Source organism: Eriocheir sinensis, chromosome 16, assembly GCF_024679095.1.
Source record: "Eriocheir sinensis breed Jianghai 21 chromosome 16, ASM2467909v1, whole genome shotgun sequence".
NCBI lineage: Eukaryota > Metazoa > Arthropoda > Malacostraca > Decapoda > Varunidae > Eriocheir > Eriocheir sinensis.
The window spans coordinates 18,752,419-18,770,722 of NC_066524.1; the positions used below are offsets into that span (position 1 = coordinate 18,752,419).

General features: G+C 42.9%; 1 protein-coding gene across 1 annotated transcript; it reads left to right on the top strand.

Annotated features, from left to right (window-relative positions):
- The first annotated feature begins 400 nt into the window (after positions 1-400).
- Positions 401-12,857, top strand: LOC126999490 (ELMO domain-containing protein 3-like). Its single transcript, XM_050862136.1, has 8 exons — positions 401-566; positions 1,973-2,079; positions 2,383-2,635; positions 2,835-2,958; positions 3,299-3,420; positions 3,968-4,176; positions 4,662-4,789; positions 5,132-12,857. Exons 1-8 carry the CDS (start codon positions 564-566, stop codon positions 5,230-5,232), a joined length of 1,047 nt encoding a protein of 348 aa, XP_050718093.1. The 5' UTR covers positions 401-563; the 3' UTR covers positions 5,233-12,857.
- Positions 12,858-18,304: the final 5,447 nt, after the last annotated feature.

Genomic DNA, 18,304 nt, shown 5'->3' on the forward strand with positions numbered 1-18,304 from the left:
GATATATAATAGATGTAACGTTCTGTACTAATATTTCTATACATAGTGGACGCTTAAGATGATAAAAAACAAAGTCAAATTCATTAACAATACCAAAACCATAAAAAAACATAAGTAATATATATTGCATTCTAAAATATTAAACTTAAGGAGCATTAGAAAGTACAGGTTTGAAATAACAGTGAAAAACATTAATAATTAGTTTTTTATTTGATTAAGTTGACCAAAACAAAGCTCACGGGACGGCAAAAATCCTTCATTAAATATTCACGTATCCGATAAAATCCACGCCTCTCCGACAATACTCTTCTTGCTCTACTACCACTAATTTAAATTCTTAGCATAATAAAAGCCAGCTAAACAGTCTAATATAGCGGAGTTTTAAAATAAGGCGCCAATCTATACGTAAGTCCCGTGTAGGCGAGTGTCAAGGGGGTCATTTAACTTGAGGGTGGCGCTGAGGGGAGGCTTTAAGGTGATATTTTCCCTCCTTGGCCGCCGCGTTTCCCTCGCCCAGAGTGTGATGGCGCCAGGGAACTGATGGCGGCGCGGCAGACAGCGTGATGGTGAGGAAAAATGAGTGTTAGGGGCGTGTGGCTGAAGCTTGTTGGTGGCCATGAGCGCACAGGGGGCTGATGCGTGGTCCACTGGGGGCTGGCGGGGGCTGGGGGACTCTGGGGTAGGGGGCTGTGGCTGGGGCAGGGGTGCTTTGGGGTTATGGGGCATGGGCAGGGCAGTGTTGGTGGCCAGGGGCAGGGGTGCTTTGGGGTTATGGGGCATGGGCAGGACAGTGTTGGTGGCCAGGGGCAGGGGTGCTTTGGGGTTATGGGGCATAGGCAGGGCAGTGTTGGTGGCCAGGGGCAGGGGTGCTTTGGGGTTATGGGGCATGGGGAGAACAGTGTTGGTGGCCAGGGGCAGGGGTGCTTTGGGGTTATGGGGCATGGGCAGGGCAGTGTTGGTGGCCAGGGGCAGGGGTGCTTTGGGGTTATGGGGCATGGGCAGGGCAGTGTTGGTGGCCAGGGGCAGGGGTGCTTTGGGGTTATGGGGCATGGGCAGGGCAGTGTTGGTGGCCAGGGTCAGGGGTGCTTTGGGGTTATGGGGCATGGGCAGGGCAGTGTTAGTGGCCAGGGGCAGGGGCTGTGGGGTTATGGGGCATAGGGAGAACAGTGTTGGTGGCCAGGGTCAGGGGCTGTGGGGTTGGTCCCTGGGTGTCATCACGAATCTTACCTAGACGGGTTCCACCAATGCACTTTCCAGCCTATGTCTAATTAGATTATGTTTTGTTGTTTGATGAATTTGGAGAGGCTGGCGCATTGGTTGGTGAGACCTTTCGGTTCTTTGCCTGACGGTTCACCCCATCATGGCTCATAGGGAAAGGTCATCCAGGTAAGAGAACCTCACAACTGCCAACACGCCATCAGAATGTATATTTGTGTAATTACTCTTAGCACTAAAACTATTATCCTAAAACTGTTGTCCTGGGTGTAGGGGCTAAGGTTGAAGAAGGTGAATTTATTTGCCATGCAGTGTGGGCCGGCAGAAGTACTCAGGCAAGGATGTGACAGGCAACAGCAAGGGTGGGTCCATTATGCTTGTTGGTGGGAGCAGGGTGATGGCGGGTGCACTTCTGGCTTTGAAAAGTCAGTCATTTAGAGATTTCCGGAAAAGAAAGCCATCTCCAAAATAAATATCATCATATTCTTCCCAGAAATAAAGAATGTTTCAAAATAAATAGGCTACCCTTTCCTCAACAATCCCAGGATGCAGGTGTTGAGGCAGTCTGGCAAATGTGTAGTTCTGCCACCTCAAAATACCATATACTACACCTTCATATTACATTAAGGGTGGAAATACAGGCACAAGACGAGAATCTAATCTAAGTTATTCAAACCCCATGAGAGAAAACAAAGACGTTAAGTGAAGAAGTCAATAGAAAGACCGACAAAGATGATGACCCAAGCATATCTTCCAGATGTTAGAAACTCTGCAGCAGAAGGAGCCGCTGTCTGAGTTTGTGGACGTTGCCGAGAGGAACCGCAAGAACCAGGACCATGGGGTGAGCCGCGTCGACAGGCTGAGGTGAGGCGCGGGGGCTGTCTGAAGTATCCCTCTATTACTCCTTTTTGTTGAATTGTTTGACTGAGTTAGGAGGATAGCGCTGAGTCTTATAGATAGAATATTTATCTACGTATTTTCACTTGCATCTCTTTCTCAGATGTACATGACTTAAGTTAGGAGGATAATACTTTTTTTTTTATACTTTATTCATCTGTATTCATTTGCCCCCCAAAAACATGACAGTTAGAGGATAATAGGTATTGTTTCTCATTCTATATTCATCTGTTTCCATTTGTATTATAACATTTCGCTCGTCTCCCACAGTCAAGATGAAGAGTTTGCGGCGGCGCAGGAGGAGTGGGACGCCGTGCAGTGCGTGGAGCCCATCCTGCGCTCGCCCCACAAGGAGGACTTCCACAAGAGCCCCAAGAAGTACATTGACAGCTCCTCCTCCTCCCCCGCCAAGACCCCCTCCAAGCTGCCCCCTGTTCTGCCCCCTGCCGTCAGGGTCACCCCGCACACAGACTTTGATGAGGTCTGGGACTACTTCACGCGGCAGGACATGAGTCACGTTATGGTGAGTGCCTTGTGTTGTATCTATTGTGTTGTGTTATCAAATGAATAATTGTTTTAAAGTTCTCGGTTGTTAGATCATTTTCTTTTGATTTATTTTTTTCAGTTTTGAGCCTAAATTCATATTTGTAACAGATTAAGATTAATCTATGATCTTAGGTATGTTTCATTTGTAATTAAGTGTATAATCTCGTCCCCGCCAGGGCTCCATCAAACCCACACTGGAGCAGAGAGGCGTGAATGGTCTCTTCCGGTCACTGTTCGGCCCCAAGAAGCTGAAGGCCGAGCTGGTGGAGGAGAGGAACCTGCTCTTCGCCATTGCACAGTGTGAGTGTTTGTCCGAGTGAACTTTAGGCTGCACGGAGGAAGGAACGCTCAGTCTTAATGTCAATGCTTAAACATTTTACTTCTCTAATCCTTTGCTTTCTTACACTCATTACCTTTTCCTTCTCTGCTTTCCTACACTCATAACCTTTTAATTTCTCTGCTTTCCTACACTCATAACCTTTTAATTTCTCTGCTTTCCTACACTCAATACCTTTTCATTTCTCTGCTTTCCTACACTCACTTTATAGAACACAAGCCTGGCCATGGGTGTATAATGCCCATTCACCACATCTCACCTTTTTCCCACGTGTTCTATCCTTCCCTTTCTTTGGTCCCTTAGGTCAGTTCGACAACAGTGAGCCCATCCACCTCCAAATACTCCAAACGGTCTACAAGGTTCTCACCGGCACCAAGATCGACTGTCCTCGCTACGGCAGCCACTGGGACGTGATTGGCTTCCAGGTGGGTGATTGGGGTCAGGTCACGAAGGGTTGGGTTTAGTGTACAAAGGGTGACCAAATCAATCTGTTTTTGGCAGCATTTGGCAGCTCTTTTATTTGAGTCTTTTGGCAATGAGGGCCCATTTCTTTCTCTTTATTCTGGTCTTTGTTGCTTATATGAATTTTCTGAGTCAAGACCTATAGTAACTGTTTGGGGTTTTGTTAGGTTATGTTAGGTTAACCGGAAGGCAGCATGAACCTCAATGGGCGTCACTTAAACAATCCTTCCTGCGCCACCACCGGGCTAAGGGACACTCACTAACAGCCCCCAAAACTGAAGTCTAAAGGGACAACAATAACCTTAGCCTCAAAAAAATCATAAAATAAAAGCCCAATAGCACCACAGGCAAACTCATAAATTTTTCTCAATTCTCACAGCTCCCAAATATTCCCAAAAATTCCCGAAAGTTCCAAAAATTCAACCCTAACCAGGAGATAGATTTTGTTCTCCCCAAGGTACTTTTTTGGGTCTGTTCACACCCCTACCTCACCACCTGCTTCCCCTACAGGGCGTGGACCCAGCGACGGACCTCCGGGGCGTGGGGTTGCTGGGTCTGGTGCAGGCGCTCCACCTCCTCACCCACGAGCCGCTGCTGCCGCTTGCGAGGGATGTGTTCCGGCTGAGCCACGACCACCACTCACAGTTCCCCCTTATGGTGCTGTCCATCAATGTGACGCGCATCTCCCTGCAGACCCTGCGAGAAGGATACCTCAACAAGTGGGTACAGGGACTAACCACTATATTGATTTATTGTTTATATCATTTGCCTAAGGAGAGAAACATCCGGGGTCTTTTCATAAACACTAAATATATGCTTAACCTAGAATGTCATGTCTTGAGAACCTTAAGCTCACAACACCACTAGGAAGGTCAAGTTCATTTATTTTATTTATTTATCTCTTTTATTGTTTGTTGTTGGTGGAATGATGTACTAATTTGTTTATGTATACCTTGAATAGAGTATAGTATATGCAGTGCCCATCTTATTTGTTTATTCATTTATTGTTTTATATTGACTTACTGAGTGATTGATTTGTTTATACCTTGAAGGGAGTGTTTACAGTATTTATTTATTTTATTCATTTTGTTTATTTATGGATCAGTTTGTTTATTTATACCCTCCAGAATGTGTATATGTACTTCCCGCCATATTTATTTATTTGTTTAATGATCGCTGGATTAATTTGTTGGTATGTTTCCAGGGAGTGTAACAGCCGAGGCAACGTTCGCCACGTCCTCAATCAGTTCTTCACGGCGGTCCTCTTCCACATCTTCTGGATCTGGAAAACCGAGTCAAAGACGATAAAAGACTCTGGCTTCATCATAAAAGGTGTGTGTGTGTTGGGGTGGGAGTGGGGGGGTTCATGTTTAAGCCTATGGTACCAGTAGGCTTTCTTGGTGGGGCCTGATGGTCAACCCCAGCCCATTATGGTGCAGGCAAGTTTTTTTTTATAGTGGCGCCATCTTGCTTGGTTCATGCTGCCCCCTGGAACTCTAGAGAGAGAATCTAGAATCTGGGTTGATAGTGGTCATAGGACAGCATGTGGGTAGTCTTAGGCCACTAAGCGGTGACTGAAAAATACCAGTTGTGGCGGCAGGCGGGACTCAAACCCACATCCTCCACTTAGCCAGCTCAGTGTGTGTACAAAACTAACCTCCACCCTTCCCGCAGACGCCGAGGCCTACTGCAAGCGCAACGTAAAGACAGTTCTGCAGAAGCTCCAGGTACAGCTGCGGAAGTACTCCCACACCGAGGAGGGCCACCTGGTGTGAGGGCCGGAGGGGGTGCCAACGTCTCACCCCAGTGGACGGATCTCAGTGGGTGTGTTGGTGTGTGTGTGCTGTGGGGCTGGTGTGGGGTGTGGGGTGTAGTTCTCTCTGGTGTGAGTTGCCAGTGTCGTATCCTTGCTCGGTTTGAGAGGCTGAATCCACACCTGCTTGTATAGTCTTTCATGCAGTGCAGTGCTGGAGTAAGCTTCCTGACGCAACACCAAGGAAAAAAAGACACTTGACATGTAAACGAAGACTTGAAAAGGAGCCTAATTTTTGTTTTATCTTTTTATTTATTGATTTTTCTTTTTTGATGTGACTTGTTTTTTCTACAGTACCAAGAAAAAAAAGAAAAAGCTTCACGACGCAACACCAAGGAAAAAAAAAGACACTTGGCAAGTAAACTAATTGAAAAGGAGTCTAATTTTTATTTTATCTTTTTACTTATTTTTTTTTCTCTCTTGGTCTGACTTATTTTTTCCTACGGTACCGAGAAAAAAAAGAAAAAGACACTTGCTATGTAAACTAACACTTGAAAACGGGAGATCTGTTTCCTATTTTCCATTTACTCTATTTATTTATTCATTTATTTTGATTTATTTTATGGTACAACTCCTACTTTTCCCTCCCTACCCAATGCATAGAGATCCCAGCATTCATTTTCCATACATTCCTTATTTATTCATTCTCAAATTTACGTCTTTCAGTACGACCCCTATTATTCCCCTCCGGCCCCAATACGCACACACACTATAGAGTTCAAGGTTTCGTTCCCCCCTTCGTCTATAGGATATGGGTTCCGGTATCCTTCGGGGGCTACAGTAGTATTAGGAGTGGCGGTAGGAAGGGAAACACAGGTCTAACCCAAATGCACAATGAACATATCCACATCGACACAGGATTAGGAGGTTGTGGAGTGATCGTTTAACTGCTGTGTGATTAGACAAGGCAGTGATTGACTTAAGCGCTCATATGGTTAGGTTAAAAAGGCGTTATAGGTATAGAGTTTGAGGGTTGAAGAGTATACTATATATATGTAATTGTCGAGAAGAGGATCGAACTCCCTTGGGTTGATAGCATAGAGTCTGAGAGAAATCTATAGACATTGCGTTATGTTGGTTAAGTTGGTCTTCTTCTTCTTCTTCTTCTTCTTCTTCTCGTTTAGCATCTTTATTTTCCCTTCTGAGGTTGGATTGGGTATTGATCTCTCCCACTCTATATGGCCGCTCTCCTCACATCACCTCCTCCTCATCCATTCTCTTCCCTATTCTTCTTCCTTCTTTTCCTCCTTTCTTTCCCTTCCATTCATTGCTGCACTTCTTTTCCTCTCCCCTTTCTCTTCTTCTTTCTCCAGGTTTTCTTTGCTCCACCATGCATATAGATTTTACTCACATTCTAGTCCATCAATGCAAGGATGTTCGATACCTATTTTGACTCCTGTACTTCTCTATTGAAAGTGGTTTATCATGTGATCTGTGTGTGTGTGTGTGTCTATTAAGTGAACTATGTGATACTCCGCGTTAGACTGCCAGCTACCACTAACACTTGGGACCAGATCTTGGACGTAGTGGGTGGAGGTGGCAAGTTACTGTTCATTATTCACAGGTGGAACTTTTATTGATTGTGATGTTTCTGTGCTGTGCTGGGTTGTTAAAAGAGAGGCACTGCACGCCAAGCTAGTCCGTAACCAATCGCCTTGTGTGGCTTTAGAAGAGGGTGTGGGGGCTATGGACAAGCTTGGTGCACAGTGACTATTACTTCATGGTGTGTTGCGTGTCAGACGTATATTTTTGTGTCCACGAGGAGTTTTAGGACAAGGTAGCGTTGTGAGTTGACCGATTCAGGGCCATACCCAAGGGGCGTCAAGGGGGATCGGATGACAATTTTTCAAACCCTTAAGCCCCCCCACAGCTGATTTGACTCACTTTGCTTGCCACTCGCCCCCCTTCAAGTGGCTACATAAGTGGAACCCCCCTCCCCCCCCCGCCCCCTCCCTTTTCCAGCTCCGGGTATGCCCCTGTGATTAATATTTGTGAGTGTGTCTGCTATCTTCTGTCACCTCTTATCAGCTGTGTTTTGCCGACATTCCCAAACACATGAGATTTATAACTATGGGCCGTATTACAAGTTGAATCCGAGATGTTTCGTGTCCCTACAAAGGTCGGTTTAGGGGCTGTATTGCAAGTCTGATCCGGGAAGTTTCGGGTCCTTACAGAATTATTCATCCCGAACCTTGTAGGGACCCGAAACTTCCCGGATTGGACTTGTAGTATGGCCTTCTATGATGCTGTGGTTGTTGGCTTTCAGTAACACAACAACAACAACAACAACAGCTACTACTACAAAGTTTATTTATACTTACACACATTTGCATGCTGTGTAATTCCCCACCTGACATCAGTAGCGATTAATATTCATATACACAATTAATATTAAACTGTGTGCATTTCGTGGTGCAATTTTAAGACGTATATCAGCGTTTTTAATCAACTCACTTCCATGCATATCAGGGTGTGCTTCGGAGCGCTTGTCGACATTGCATTTTCACCCGCAAATATTTCCCTCACTGGTGTCGACTCAATGGCACGTTTTAAGGCACTCGCTTTACACCCGCTGACCTTTACGTATCATTTCGGCAGAGGCTGTAAATGTCGTAAGATGGACCAACGTTGCCAGATTGTCGTACTCAGCCGATTATATTTCCCAACTTCCTTCTCCCATACTGTCTTCTGGGCTCCAATAACGAAACTAATTTATAGATATCGTTAAAAGACTTAGATTCGGATGTTTCTTGGGATTAGTTAGGCGTCAGAAACAGGCAAATACTATGCTCTGAGTACGAGAGTCTGGCAACGGTGAGACGGACATGTGTACCTTATCTTGTCACTCACACAATGTTCTATGCTTCAACAAACTCACTAACTTTTCATCCACTGCCCTTTACGTATCATTTCGGCAGAGGCTGTAAATGTCGTTAGATGGACATGCGTAACTTATCTCACCTCTCGCATGATATTCTCTGCTTCAACAAACTCCCTAACTCGCTCCCTGCCATTCTTGTCATGCCTCTCACGGCTATACTATCAAGCAAACTCACTGCCGGGGTTCACTGTGGCTTAGGATGGGGTTGGCTCACTGTTCTCTTTATTTTGCTAGCTATGATACTGTCTGCCTTCTGTTTCCTGTCCCAGCCATGTTACTGTCTGCCCGTAGTCTGTTAAAATTGCCGTGTGTGATTTCTGTGGTCTGTGGATGGTCTGTGATTGGTTATACAGGTTTCTCTTGGCTAGTATGGTCTGATTTATATATGCTATTCCACTGGTTCACTATTCACCCTCCCCCCTCCTACAACACAGACTCTCCAGCTCCCCACTCCTCCGACAGCTTGGTGTATGCCTATATCCTCCCTCACTCAGTCACCTCTTGCTGTAAGGTGACTGGCGCACTGCATCAGGAGTATGTGATGCATGTGTTACGGCTTTCCTTCGCCTCCCTCACCAGTGGCTCGCTGATCAACCCTTCCCCCTTGCAGCAGAAATGTCGCCAGGTTTTTAAAAAGTCGTATTGGTATTTGTTAACTGTTATGTGGCTGGGTTTAGGTTTTTGATTCAATTCTAGGGATGGAGTTAGCAAGTAAGTGTTGACATATTACAAACTCAGTCGTAAAAATCAATGTTAAGATGTAAAATGTGAAATCAATGAGAAAAACAAACAAAAAATAACTAACTATGCCTTGAAAAACGGATAGTGAAAGACAGACCAGCCACATTTTTTTTGATAAAGACTAATACCATGTTTAAATAATCAGGCGTGTGTGTCTTATGTACAATTACGTGGGTTAGGTGACTCTAGATGTGTACGATACTTTCAGGTTCCAGTCCTACCATTTCCCAATAGTGCAAATCGCTACTGCTTTGATTTTTAGTGTCGTTAAGAATGTGTCCTTTTCATGTACAATTCACGTGGGCTAGACAGACCTTTGGATATTTGTATGTACGTTACTAGTGAGGTTACTGTCCCCCCTCGTCCTTTTTTAGTGCAAATGTCCGCTTCTCTTTCTAGTGTCTCAACCAAAAATTACCGCGTCGTAGGTTTAATTCACTGTCAGCTTTGGGCATCATCGCTGAGGTGGTCACGGTTCAGGCTCTCTCGTGCTTAGTTTTTTGTGTTCTGTTTTGTTTTGGTTCAGTGTTGGATAAAAAAAATCGTCTTGTGTTGTCAGTGTGTTCGTAAGGTTTTCTGTCGTAATGGAATAATGTGTTTCGTGTGTGGTTGTATCTATTTAACTCGAATCGATATATTTTTCTTAATTGCTTCGTGTTATTATTATTACCATCGCCATTTTTTGTGTCTCGGTATTTTATATTTTCAGTCGAGATGTTGTTTATGATTTACGTCTAGCGGGTGCGATGTGAGAGGAAACTATTGGTATTATTTCTCACTGCATATTTTATTTTTTCAGTCGAGATGTTGTTTATGATTTACGTCAAGCAGATGCGATGTGGGAGGAATCGGTTGTTGCGTTACTAGTGTGATGGTTTGAACTTGACCTTCCTAGTGGTGTTGTGAGCTTAAGGTTCTCAAGATATGACATTCTAGGTTAAGCATATATTTAGTGTTTATGAAAAGACCCCAGATGTTTCTCTCCTTAGTTGTAATTATAATCTCTCGTGTTCTCTGCTCATGCTCACTGAAGACTTGTGAAAAAGAACGAGTTTGTGAAACGTAGGCAAGTCAAAGTTATTAGTTAAGAGACAAGCCTGAGATCTCATAGTCATAGGAAGGTGGAGTTTCTTGACATTAAAAAAGGCAATAGTCTGTGTTTATAAGCATATCGACACCTCATTTGGCATGTTTGAAGAGACTCGTAGAAGTTCCTGGGCTTTTCATGGGCTGTTTTGTGATCCCAGTGATAAGTTTTGCCCGACTTCTGCATATTGAACAGGAAAGTCACCCATGAAAACCTGGTCACTCTTCCCTGTAGTCTTGAGAAATAGTCATCATGGTTGCCTCTCATAGAAGTTCCTGGGCTGTTTTGTTATCCCAGTGATAGTTTTACCCAACTTACGCACCTTGAACGGGAAAACTACCCATGAAAACCTGGTTAATCTTCCCTGTGGCCTTGGAAAATGGTCGTGATGGGAGGCCGATATGTTTACAAATATGGACCAATACTTCTTCATCCTTCCTTTCCTTGATTGTGCACTCAAACGCACCTCTCTTAGATTTTCCTTTCTTTATTATTCTGCCTCTCACAACCTTTTTGAAGTGGGAGAAATACCTATCGTAAGACAAATGAAGACAAATGTGCAAAATTCTAATACATTCCCAAAGAAACCATGATCTAGAGAGAGAGAGAAAACATAAACTAGCCTAATAAATACACTTAGAGAAATAGGACACTGAGCAGACCTTCGAAGACATAGACTTGATGAATGTACCGTGATAGATACTTGCAATAACTCGCTTTGACGTTCATACAATGTTTACCTTAGTTGTGAGGGCTACGGACTGACTGACTGGGCAGGAGTCTTGGGACTTGCTCTTAGGATTGCAATATTGATGTACTTTATTGTTAAGGTTATGTATGTATTCTCACTCTTGCAGAATTAAATGGGATGCTGGACTCCATTAGATAATTATAAATAGCTCTCAGAAAGTTACATTTCACGCTGTTTATGGAAATTATTTATGTGTTTTCACTCTTGCAGAATTAAATGGGATGCTGGACTCCATTAGATAATTATAAATAGCTCTCAGAAAGCTACATTTCACGCTGTTTATGGAAATTATTGATGCATTTTCACTCTTGCAGAATTTATTGGGATGTTGGACTGGTTATAAAAAGCTTGCAGATAATTATGAAAAGCTCTCACAAGGTTACAGTCACACTATTTATGGAGAGTATGTATATGTATTCTCACTCTTGCAGAATTTATTGGGATATTGGACATGGTTATAAAAAGCTTGAGGATAATTACGAAAAGCTCTCAGAAAGTTACCTTCATGATATTCTTTGAAAGTTTTTGAAGTATATAAGTATTTCATATCTTTTATTTTTATTATTATTATTGTTATCTATTGTCTTGTTCAGAGCTCATAGTGGAAAGTTAATAATTGGTGGCAGTGTTAATGTATCTTTTTATACATGAATGTTCTATCTTATTCATGACCCTTGTAGAACATCTTTTTGTCCCTAATCAACTAAGTGTCTTTCTTTTAAGTGAATGTATTTATGTGTCATCAATCCAGATCCATTTACAGGTTTTTAAATACTTGACAACTGATTGATAAAGAGGGATTTGTAGCCAGATTTTTTATCCATTTTGCATTTCTCACTGAGTTTTTATTTTATTTTTGGGGGTTATTTAAATTTTTGGAAGGTATTTTTATTGGTATTTTGGTATAATTTTCCTACTAGTGTTGTTATGCATAAGGATTAGTTAGTTAGTGAGTGACTGTGTGTGTGTGTGTGTGTGTGTGTGTGTGTGTGTGCAAACTCTATGACACTGTGATGACTTCCTGGTGCTGCAGTGAGGCATTTCCGAGACTTAGCGTTGTTTGCTGCGTTGTGATGGTATTATACTGCCAGCATTTAATAATTGTTTACTTTGCTAAAATTTGTGACGCACAAGTATATGTACTTGAAATTAGTGGCTTAGGAAATTCTGTTCAGTTATCACATTTACTGCATTTGTAAGCTGGTGTACTAATTAAAGTGAAGTTGTTAATTGGCTAATGTGAATGTTAGTGCTGACTAAATTGTTCATGTCTGGCGGTGTGTGGTGATGGTGTGCAACACACACCACCAATACTGTATTGACCCCTTCATAGTGTGTGTGTGTGTGTGTGTGTGTGTGTGTGTGTGTGTGTAGCCCTTTGTTCCATACCAAAGTTCCGCTGTAGTGTTGACTACATGCTTCTTAGCCAGCTTTATGTGTTGACAAATTTGTACTTAGTACAAGAGGTGTGTATTTCTCTTAGGTCGACCTGTAATTTTTATTAAGCCTGTGTACTTTATTATTTTATTTAGTAGTAATGTTAATGATCTGTTTCTTGCAAAATGAAAAGACAACTACCCTTGTGAGGCACATGCACACAAGTGTTGTGCATGTGTTTGTGTGTGCTCGCCGCCGTGAGGGTGTGTGCCTGCCCCGTGCAATGACCGCCAACACCCAAATGAGTGTTGGCCACGAGACTTAACCCACGATAGATGTAAGAGGCGCGGCCCTGCCCCTACCACCTCCCAGCCTCCCCACTCGTGTCCCTCTCAATGCATACCCCACGCCTGCCCCGGAGTACTGTTAGCTGGGGAGGCGTCTAGTTATGCAGACAGATACACACACAAGGATCAGTAACGCAGGGAAATAAAGTCCTCGCCGGGAAACTAAAACCAATATATATCCAGATAGGGGAGTCATGAGTGGGGAGGCGATGATTGTAACCCTGTGTAGCATGTCAGCGGCCGGACCCACCCTTCCCCTGTGTGGCGGTGCTCCCAGGTGTCTGAGGGCCGCCCAGCAAGCACAGGTGTTTGCAGGAAGGGCGGCGCCTACGGAACAAACCCCTCTCGCTCACTCTATCATCGTTCAATTTTCATCTTTGTATAAATAAACACAGGCACCGTATTCTTGTGTATCATTCCTTCCTCTGTGTGTTTGTTTGGCAGGGAGATATTGGTAAATGGTGAGTTTATATTGGTTTACGTCGGTATCTGTTGTTTCTTTAATATGTCTATTGGTTATATCGATTTTCTTTATAGTGTTAGTAATTTAACCATTAAATAAGTGGAATTAAGAAGCATCTATTTATCCATCAATCTTTCTTTTTGTCTATCTTATTGTGGCAACACTTCACCACTACAATAGTATGAAGCGAGTACTTTCATGAGATGCAAGACAGCCAAGTTTCGGAATACAGGCTTGATATCGCCGTTATGACGACAATAAGCCTTCACAAAAATTGTATATACAGAATACACATAAATTAATGTATGATACACTTATGCAGCGGCGGCAATTAATAAACTACGGCGCAACAGATGGCAAATGTAAATATTACTGTATGCATTTTAACGCCAAATCTATGTTGGGAGGAAACTTACTTGTTACTGAAATTGATTAAAATATATACAAATGTATTCCTGACAAAGAAAGCGAAAGATTTTTTTTATCCTATAGACCTGGAAGATGCTAGAAGGTCTGGTACACAGCCCGTCCCCACATGAAGAGGAGGTGCCATCAAGAGCCAGCCACAAGGCAGAACATGCTACTGGAAAACTCTCTCAAAACTCTCTCGTCAGTGACACAGCGACTAAAAACAGTTGAGGCCGAACGTTTCAATAACCTTGATCCTCGGCTTTTCAACTGCCTGCCAAGAGAAATCAGGGAAAGGAAGGTCGACACATTTCTGAAAACCGCACCGGACGAGCCGTGCATGCACTCAGCCATGTCACGGGGCGCAGCGGCAAACTGTGTCACTGACCAACTGCAGCGTGAGGACGAAGAAGCAAAATGTGGAGGCGCTGGTCTTCCAAGTGGGCTGTGGTGATTCCACTAGAAAAAACAAACCACGTGAGAAAATCGTTGGTTGGGTGGAACTATAATTATGGTGTCCAGCAAGACTTATACAGTTACCCTGCACAGCACAGGTGTTCTCCGCGGCTGTCCGCCACGCCAGAGAAAACTTCTGCTGGAGCACAAACACCAGTCGATGGCATTTCTCCGGAGTGACGGCATATAGTGAAGGTGGTCGACTGCGGTAGTTATATCAGATCGAAAGACATAACGGCGCTGTGTGAATTTTATGCTGTACTGTGGTGGTTAGTTGTATTAAGTGCAAAAACTGAGGTGCAACTGGTGAAATGACTCGTCCGCAACCCGCGCGTGGCAGGAGCGGACGTGCTCCAAGGTGTTCCTTTCACCTGCTAGCCTAGTGGTAGTAACCTAATAGTAGTAGTAATAGCCTAATAGTAGTAGTAGTGACGTACCACAAAATAAAACCATAAGTGCAACCGTGCGTGATCCCCCTTCCCGCAGCGCCCACAGTACCGGCCAACCCTGTACCATATCTGCTGTCCGCCTGCCGCCTGAGAGGAAAGTAATCAATCGGTACTGGGTTTTGAAATGATCAAAACCAATCAAAACCGAATTACTTGGTTTCCAGAAAGTACTCGGTTCCCCCATCCCTAGTATGCACGGTTCGTCCGATGCGGTTTTCAGAAATGTGTCGACCTTCCTTTCCCTGATTTCTCTTGGCAAGCAGTTGAAAAGCCGAGGACCAAGGTTATTGAAATGTTCGGCCTCAACTGTTTTAAGCCGCTGTGTCACTGACGAGAGAGTTTTCTGTAGCATGTTCTGCCCTGTGTCTGGCTCTTAATGGCACCTCCTTTTCATGTGGGGACGGGCCCTGTACCAGACCTTCTAGCATCTTTTAGCATCGTTAGAGCAGCTGAACACCGATTTTCTGTATGTTTTGTTTTTCTTTCACAGGAGCTGCCGATACAAAGGCCTGGACGGGAGAAATCTCAAGCCACATCAAGATCAAGATCAAGATCGCCTTCTTAAATTTGTAAGGAATACATTCCTATACATCCTATTATTTGTCTGTCTGTATGTATGTTTGTATGTCTGTATGTGTGTAGGCGATGTCTGTCTGTATATACGCACGTGTGTCTATGTGTGTCTATGTCTGTCTCTATTGATGTGAATTGGTTGTGTAGTAAGAATGATCAGTAATTCTTGTACAATGCAGTGTTATTTATTTATCTATTTATCCATCTCTCTTTTTTTTATATATATTTTTTGCTAATTATAAGGCGTTTCGAAAAGTCTGGCTCCCACGCGTGACGCCCTTCACTTGTGTTTATCAGTGACGTCACGGAGATACACAAACATTCCCTTCTAACCCCCGCGGAGGAAGAACAGTTACTTTTTATTAATTTCCCGTGTGTAAACCTATCAAGAAAGGCTGACTATTGGTGCAAGAGGTCCCTGTCGTGGTATTGCAGCGCCATGGACCAGGTGAGGGCGTCCATAAAGGGTGAGTACAGGTATTTGAACAGGAAAACATAAATATCATCGCCATCATTTGATTTATGACCTGAGCCGATGTTGCTTGTCCATATTTTCTAGAGTTAAGGTGTTTTATGATTTCCTGGTTAATATAGATGATGGGAAGAGGTTAATCTAATCCCCTTTCTTATCATTATGTAGAGGAATATAATGTTTTACGCATAAATAGTGACACTTCGTAACTATAGCGAATCGTTGTCTTTTGTCAATATTGCAGAGAGAAAAAAAGCCGTATTATGAATTTCTGGGTAGTTTATTGACCCTAAGTAGCTAATCTAATGCCCTTTCTTATTACTATGTAGGGAAATAGGGTGGCTCATGAATTTCTGGCTACTGTCATAGGCTAGTTGTCTTGCCATTTTGTAGGGTTAGGCTATTTTATGATTTTCTGGTTAATACAATGACGCTACATGGTTAATCTGATGTCCATTCTTAGTATTATGTAAAGAAATAGACTGTCTTGTGGATGTCTGACTAATAGATAGGCTAACAAGATAACCGTTGCCATTTGTACATATTGTCTAAAGTTCTGCTGTTTTATGATTTTCTGGTTAATATAATGACGCTACATGGTTAATCTGATGTCCATTCTTAGTATTATGTAAATAAAATAGGCTGTCTTTTAGATGTCTGGCTAATAGATAGGCTAACTAGATAACCGTTGCCATTTGTACATATTATCTAGAGTTCTGCTGTTTTATGATTTTCTGGTTAATATAATGAGGTTAAGTAGATAATCTGATGTCTTTTCTTATCATCATGTAGATATATAGAATGTTTTTATGGCTTTCTGGCTAATATGAGACTAACTACTCAACCGACAAGGGGGGAGAGAGGGAAGGGACAAATCAACACTATTTCTTTATGTTAATTATATATGCAAAGAACACAAATGAAGCTATAGTCACAATTACGAGATATATGTCGGTATCAGAGGACATTCTAAAGCTCTACTACTACTACTACTACTACTACTACTACTACTACTATAAAAAGGCTGTATTGGGGCCGTGACAAAGGGTTTAGAATGGAAATTAATTAAATGAAAATCGTATTAAACTTTTTCTCGTACAATGAACGTTATTTTCCTTGTCACGCTTTTTTCCTCTTCTCTTTCATTTTCCTTCACGCGTTTACTGAGCTAATATTTGTCCTTACCTTACCTCCCCTCCTCCTCCTCCTCCTCCTCTTTCTCCCTCCCTTTCTCCTTTCTTTCCCTCCTTCCTCCCTTCCATTCCCCCCTTTACATTCTTTAATCATTCCTTCCTTTCTTCTTCCTTATTGTAGCCTCTCTCTCTCTCTCTCTCTCTCTCTCTCTCTCTCTCTCTCTCTCTCTCTCTCTCTCTCCATAATTTTTTTCTATCACTTCCTTCATTCCTTTCTTCTTCCTGTGATTCGTTTTTTTTTCTTTCCTCCTCTTCGTCCTTTTTCTCCTTTCTTTTTCCTCCCATATCCTTATTTTCCTTCCTTTTCTTCCCTACTTTTCCTCCTTTCCTCTTTTCTCCTTCCTCCAATATTCTTCTTTACTTTCTTCCTTTCTTCCTTAGTTTCCGTTCCTCGTCTTCTCTTCCATATATTACCTCCCTCCTTCCTCTCTCCCTTCCGTTCTCTTCCTTTCCCTCCCTCCCTCCCTTCTTCCTCTCTAATCAGATGCAGCTGTCCCTCCCTCCCTCCTTTCCTCCTACTCTTTTCTCCCCGTTTGTCAAATTTAAATCCCGTGAATGTTTGTCCAGTCCAACTGTTATTATTATTATTATTATTATTATTATTATTATTATTATTATTATTATTATTATTACGGTTATATTCACACTTCTTTATACTCTTTGCACCCTTGTTCATACACCCGCCCCTCCTCTCCCCCTCCCTCTCTCTCTCTCCCTCCCTTTTCCTCCCTTTCTCTCTCCCTTCCTCTCAACCATTCCATTTCCTCTCCCTTCTCTTTCTTTTTCCCTCGCTCTCTCTTCCTTCCTCTCGCTCCCTTCTTTTCCCTCTCTCAACCCTTCCCTTCCTTCCTCCCTCCCTCTCCCTCTCTCGCTCTCTCTCTCTCCTCAACCCCTCCCTTCTTTCCTCTTTTTTTTTTTTTTTTTTTCTCACGCTCTTCCTTTCTCTCCCTCAACCCTTCCTTTACTTCCTCCCTCCCTCTCTTTCTTCCTCGCTCCCTTCTCCCTTCTCTCCCTCCATCCTCCCACCCTCTCCCCCCCTTCTCACGTCACTTTCCGGCGCTAGATATCGGAGCACGAGTAGATAATAGGATCGTTGAAATCCTGTCTCCTCTACGTGACCGGGAGGGGCGTGGAAGGATGAGGGAGGGAGGAGGAGAAAGGTAAGAGGAAGGGGAGGTGGGGAAGGAAGGAGAGAAGAAGGAGGAGAGAAAGGAGGGAGGGAGGAAGGGAGGGAGAGAAGGGTAAGAGGAAGGGAGGGTGGGGAGCATGGGGGTAGGAATGGTGGGGAGGGTGGAAGGAAGGGAGAGAAGGGAGGAAGGAGGGAGGGTGGTAGAGGAAGGGAGAGGAAGGAAAGGGTTGCATTTTTACTCCTTTCTCTTTTCTTTCTTTTTCTTTTTTCCTTTCTTCCGGTTTTCCTATTTTATTTTATTTTCCTCTTATTTTATTTTCCTATTTTCTATTTCCTATTTTCTATTTCTTATTTTCTTTTCTTATTTCTTATTTTATTTTATTTTATTTCCTATTTTATTTATTTTATTTTATTTCCCATTTTATTTTATTTTATTTTATTTTTATTTCTTATTATATTTTATTTTCTACTTTCTACTTTATTTTCCTATTTTCTTTTTTTCTTTTTTCCTTCCAGTTTGCCGATTTTATTTTATTTTCCTATTTTTTTTCCTATTTTATTTTTCGTTTCCCCTTCGTCGTTTCCTTCGCTGTCGTCGTTGATCTTCCTCTTCCTTTTCCTCCTCCTCCTTCGTCTTCTTCCTCCTCCTCCTCTTCCTCTCTTTCTCCTCTTTCTTTCACGCGTAAAATTTCATTTATCACGTAATC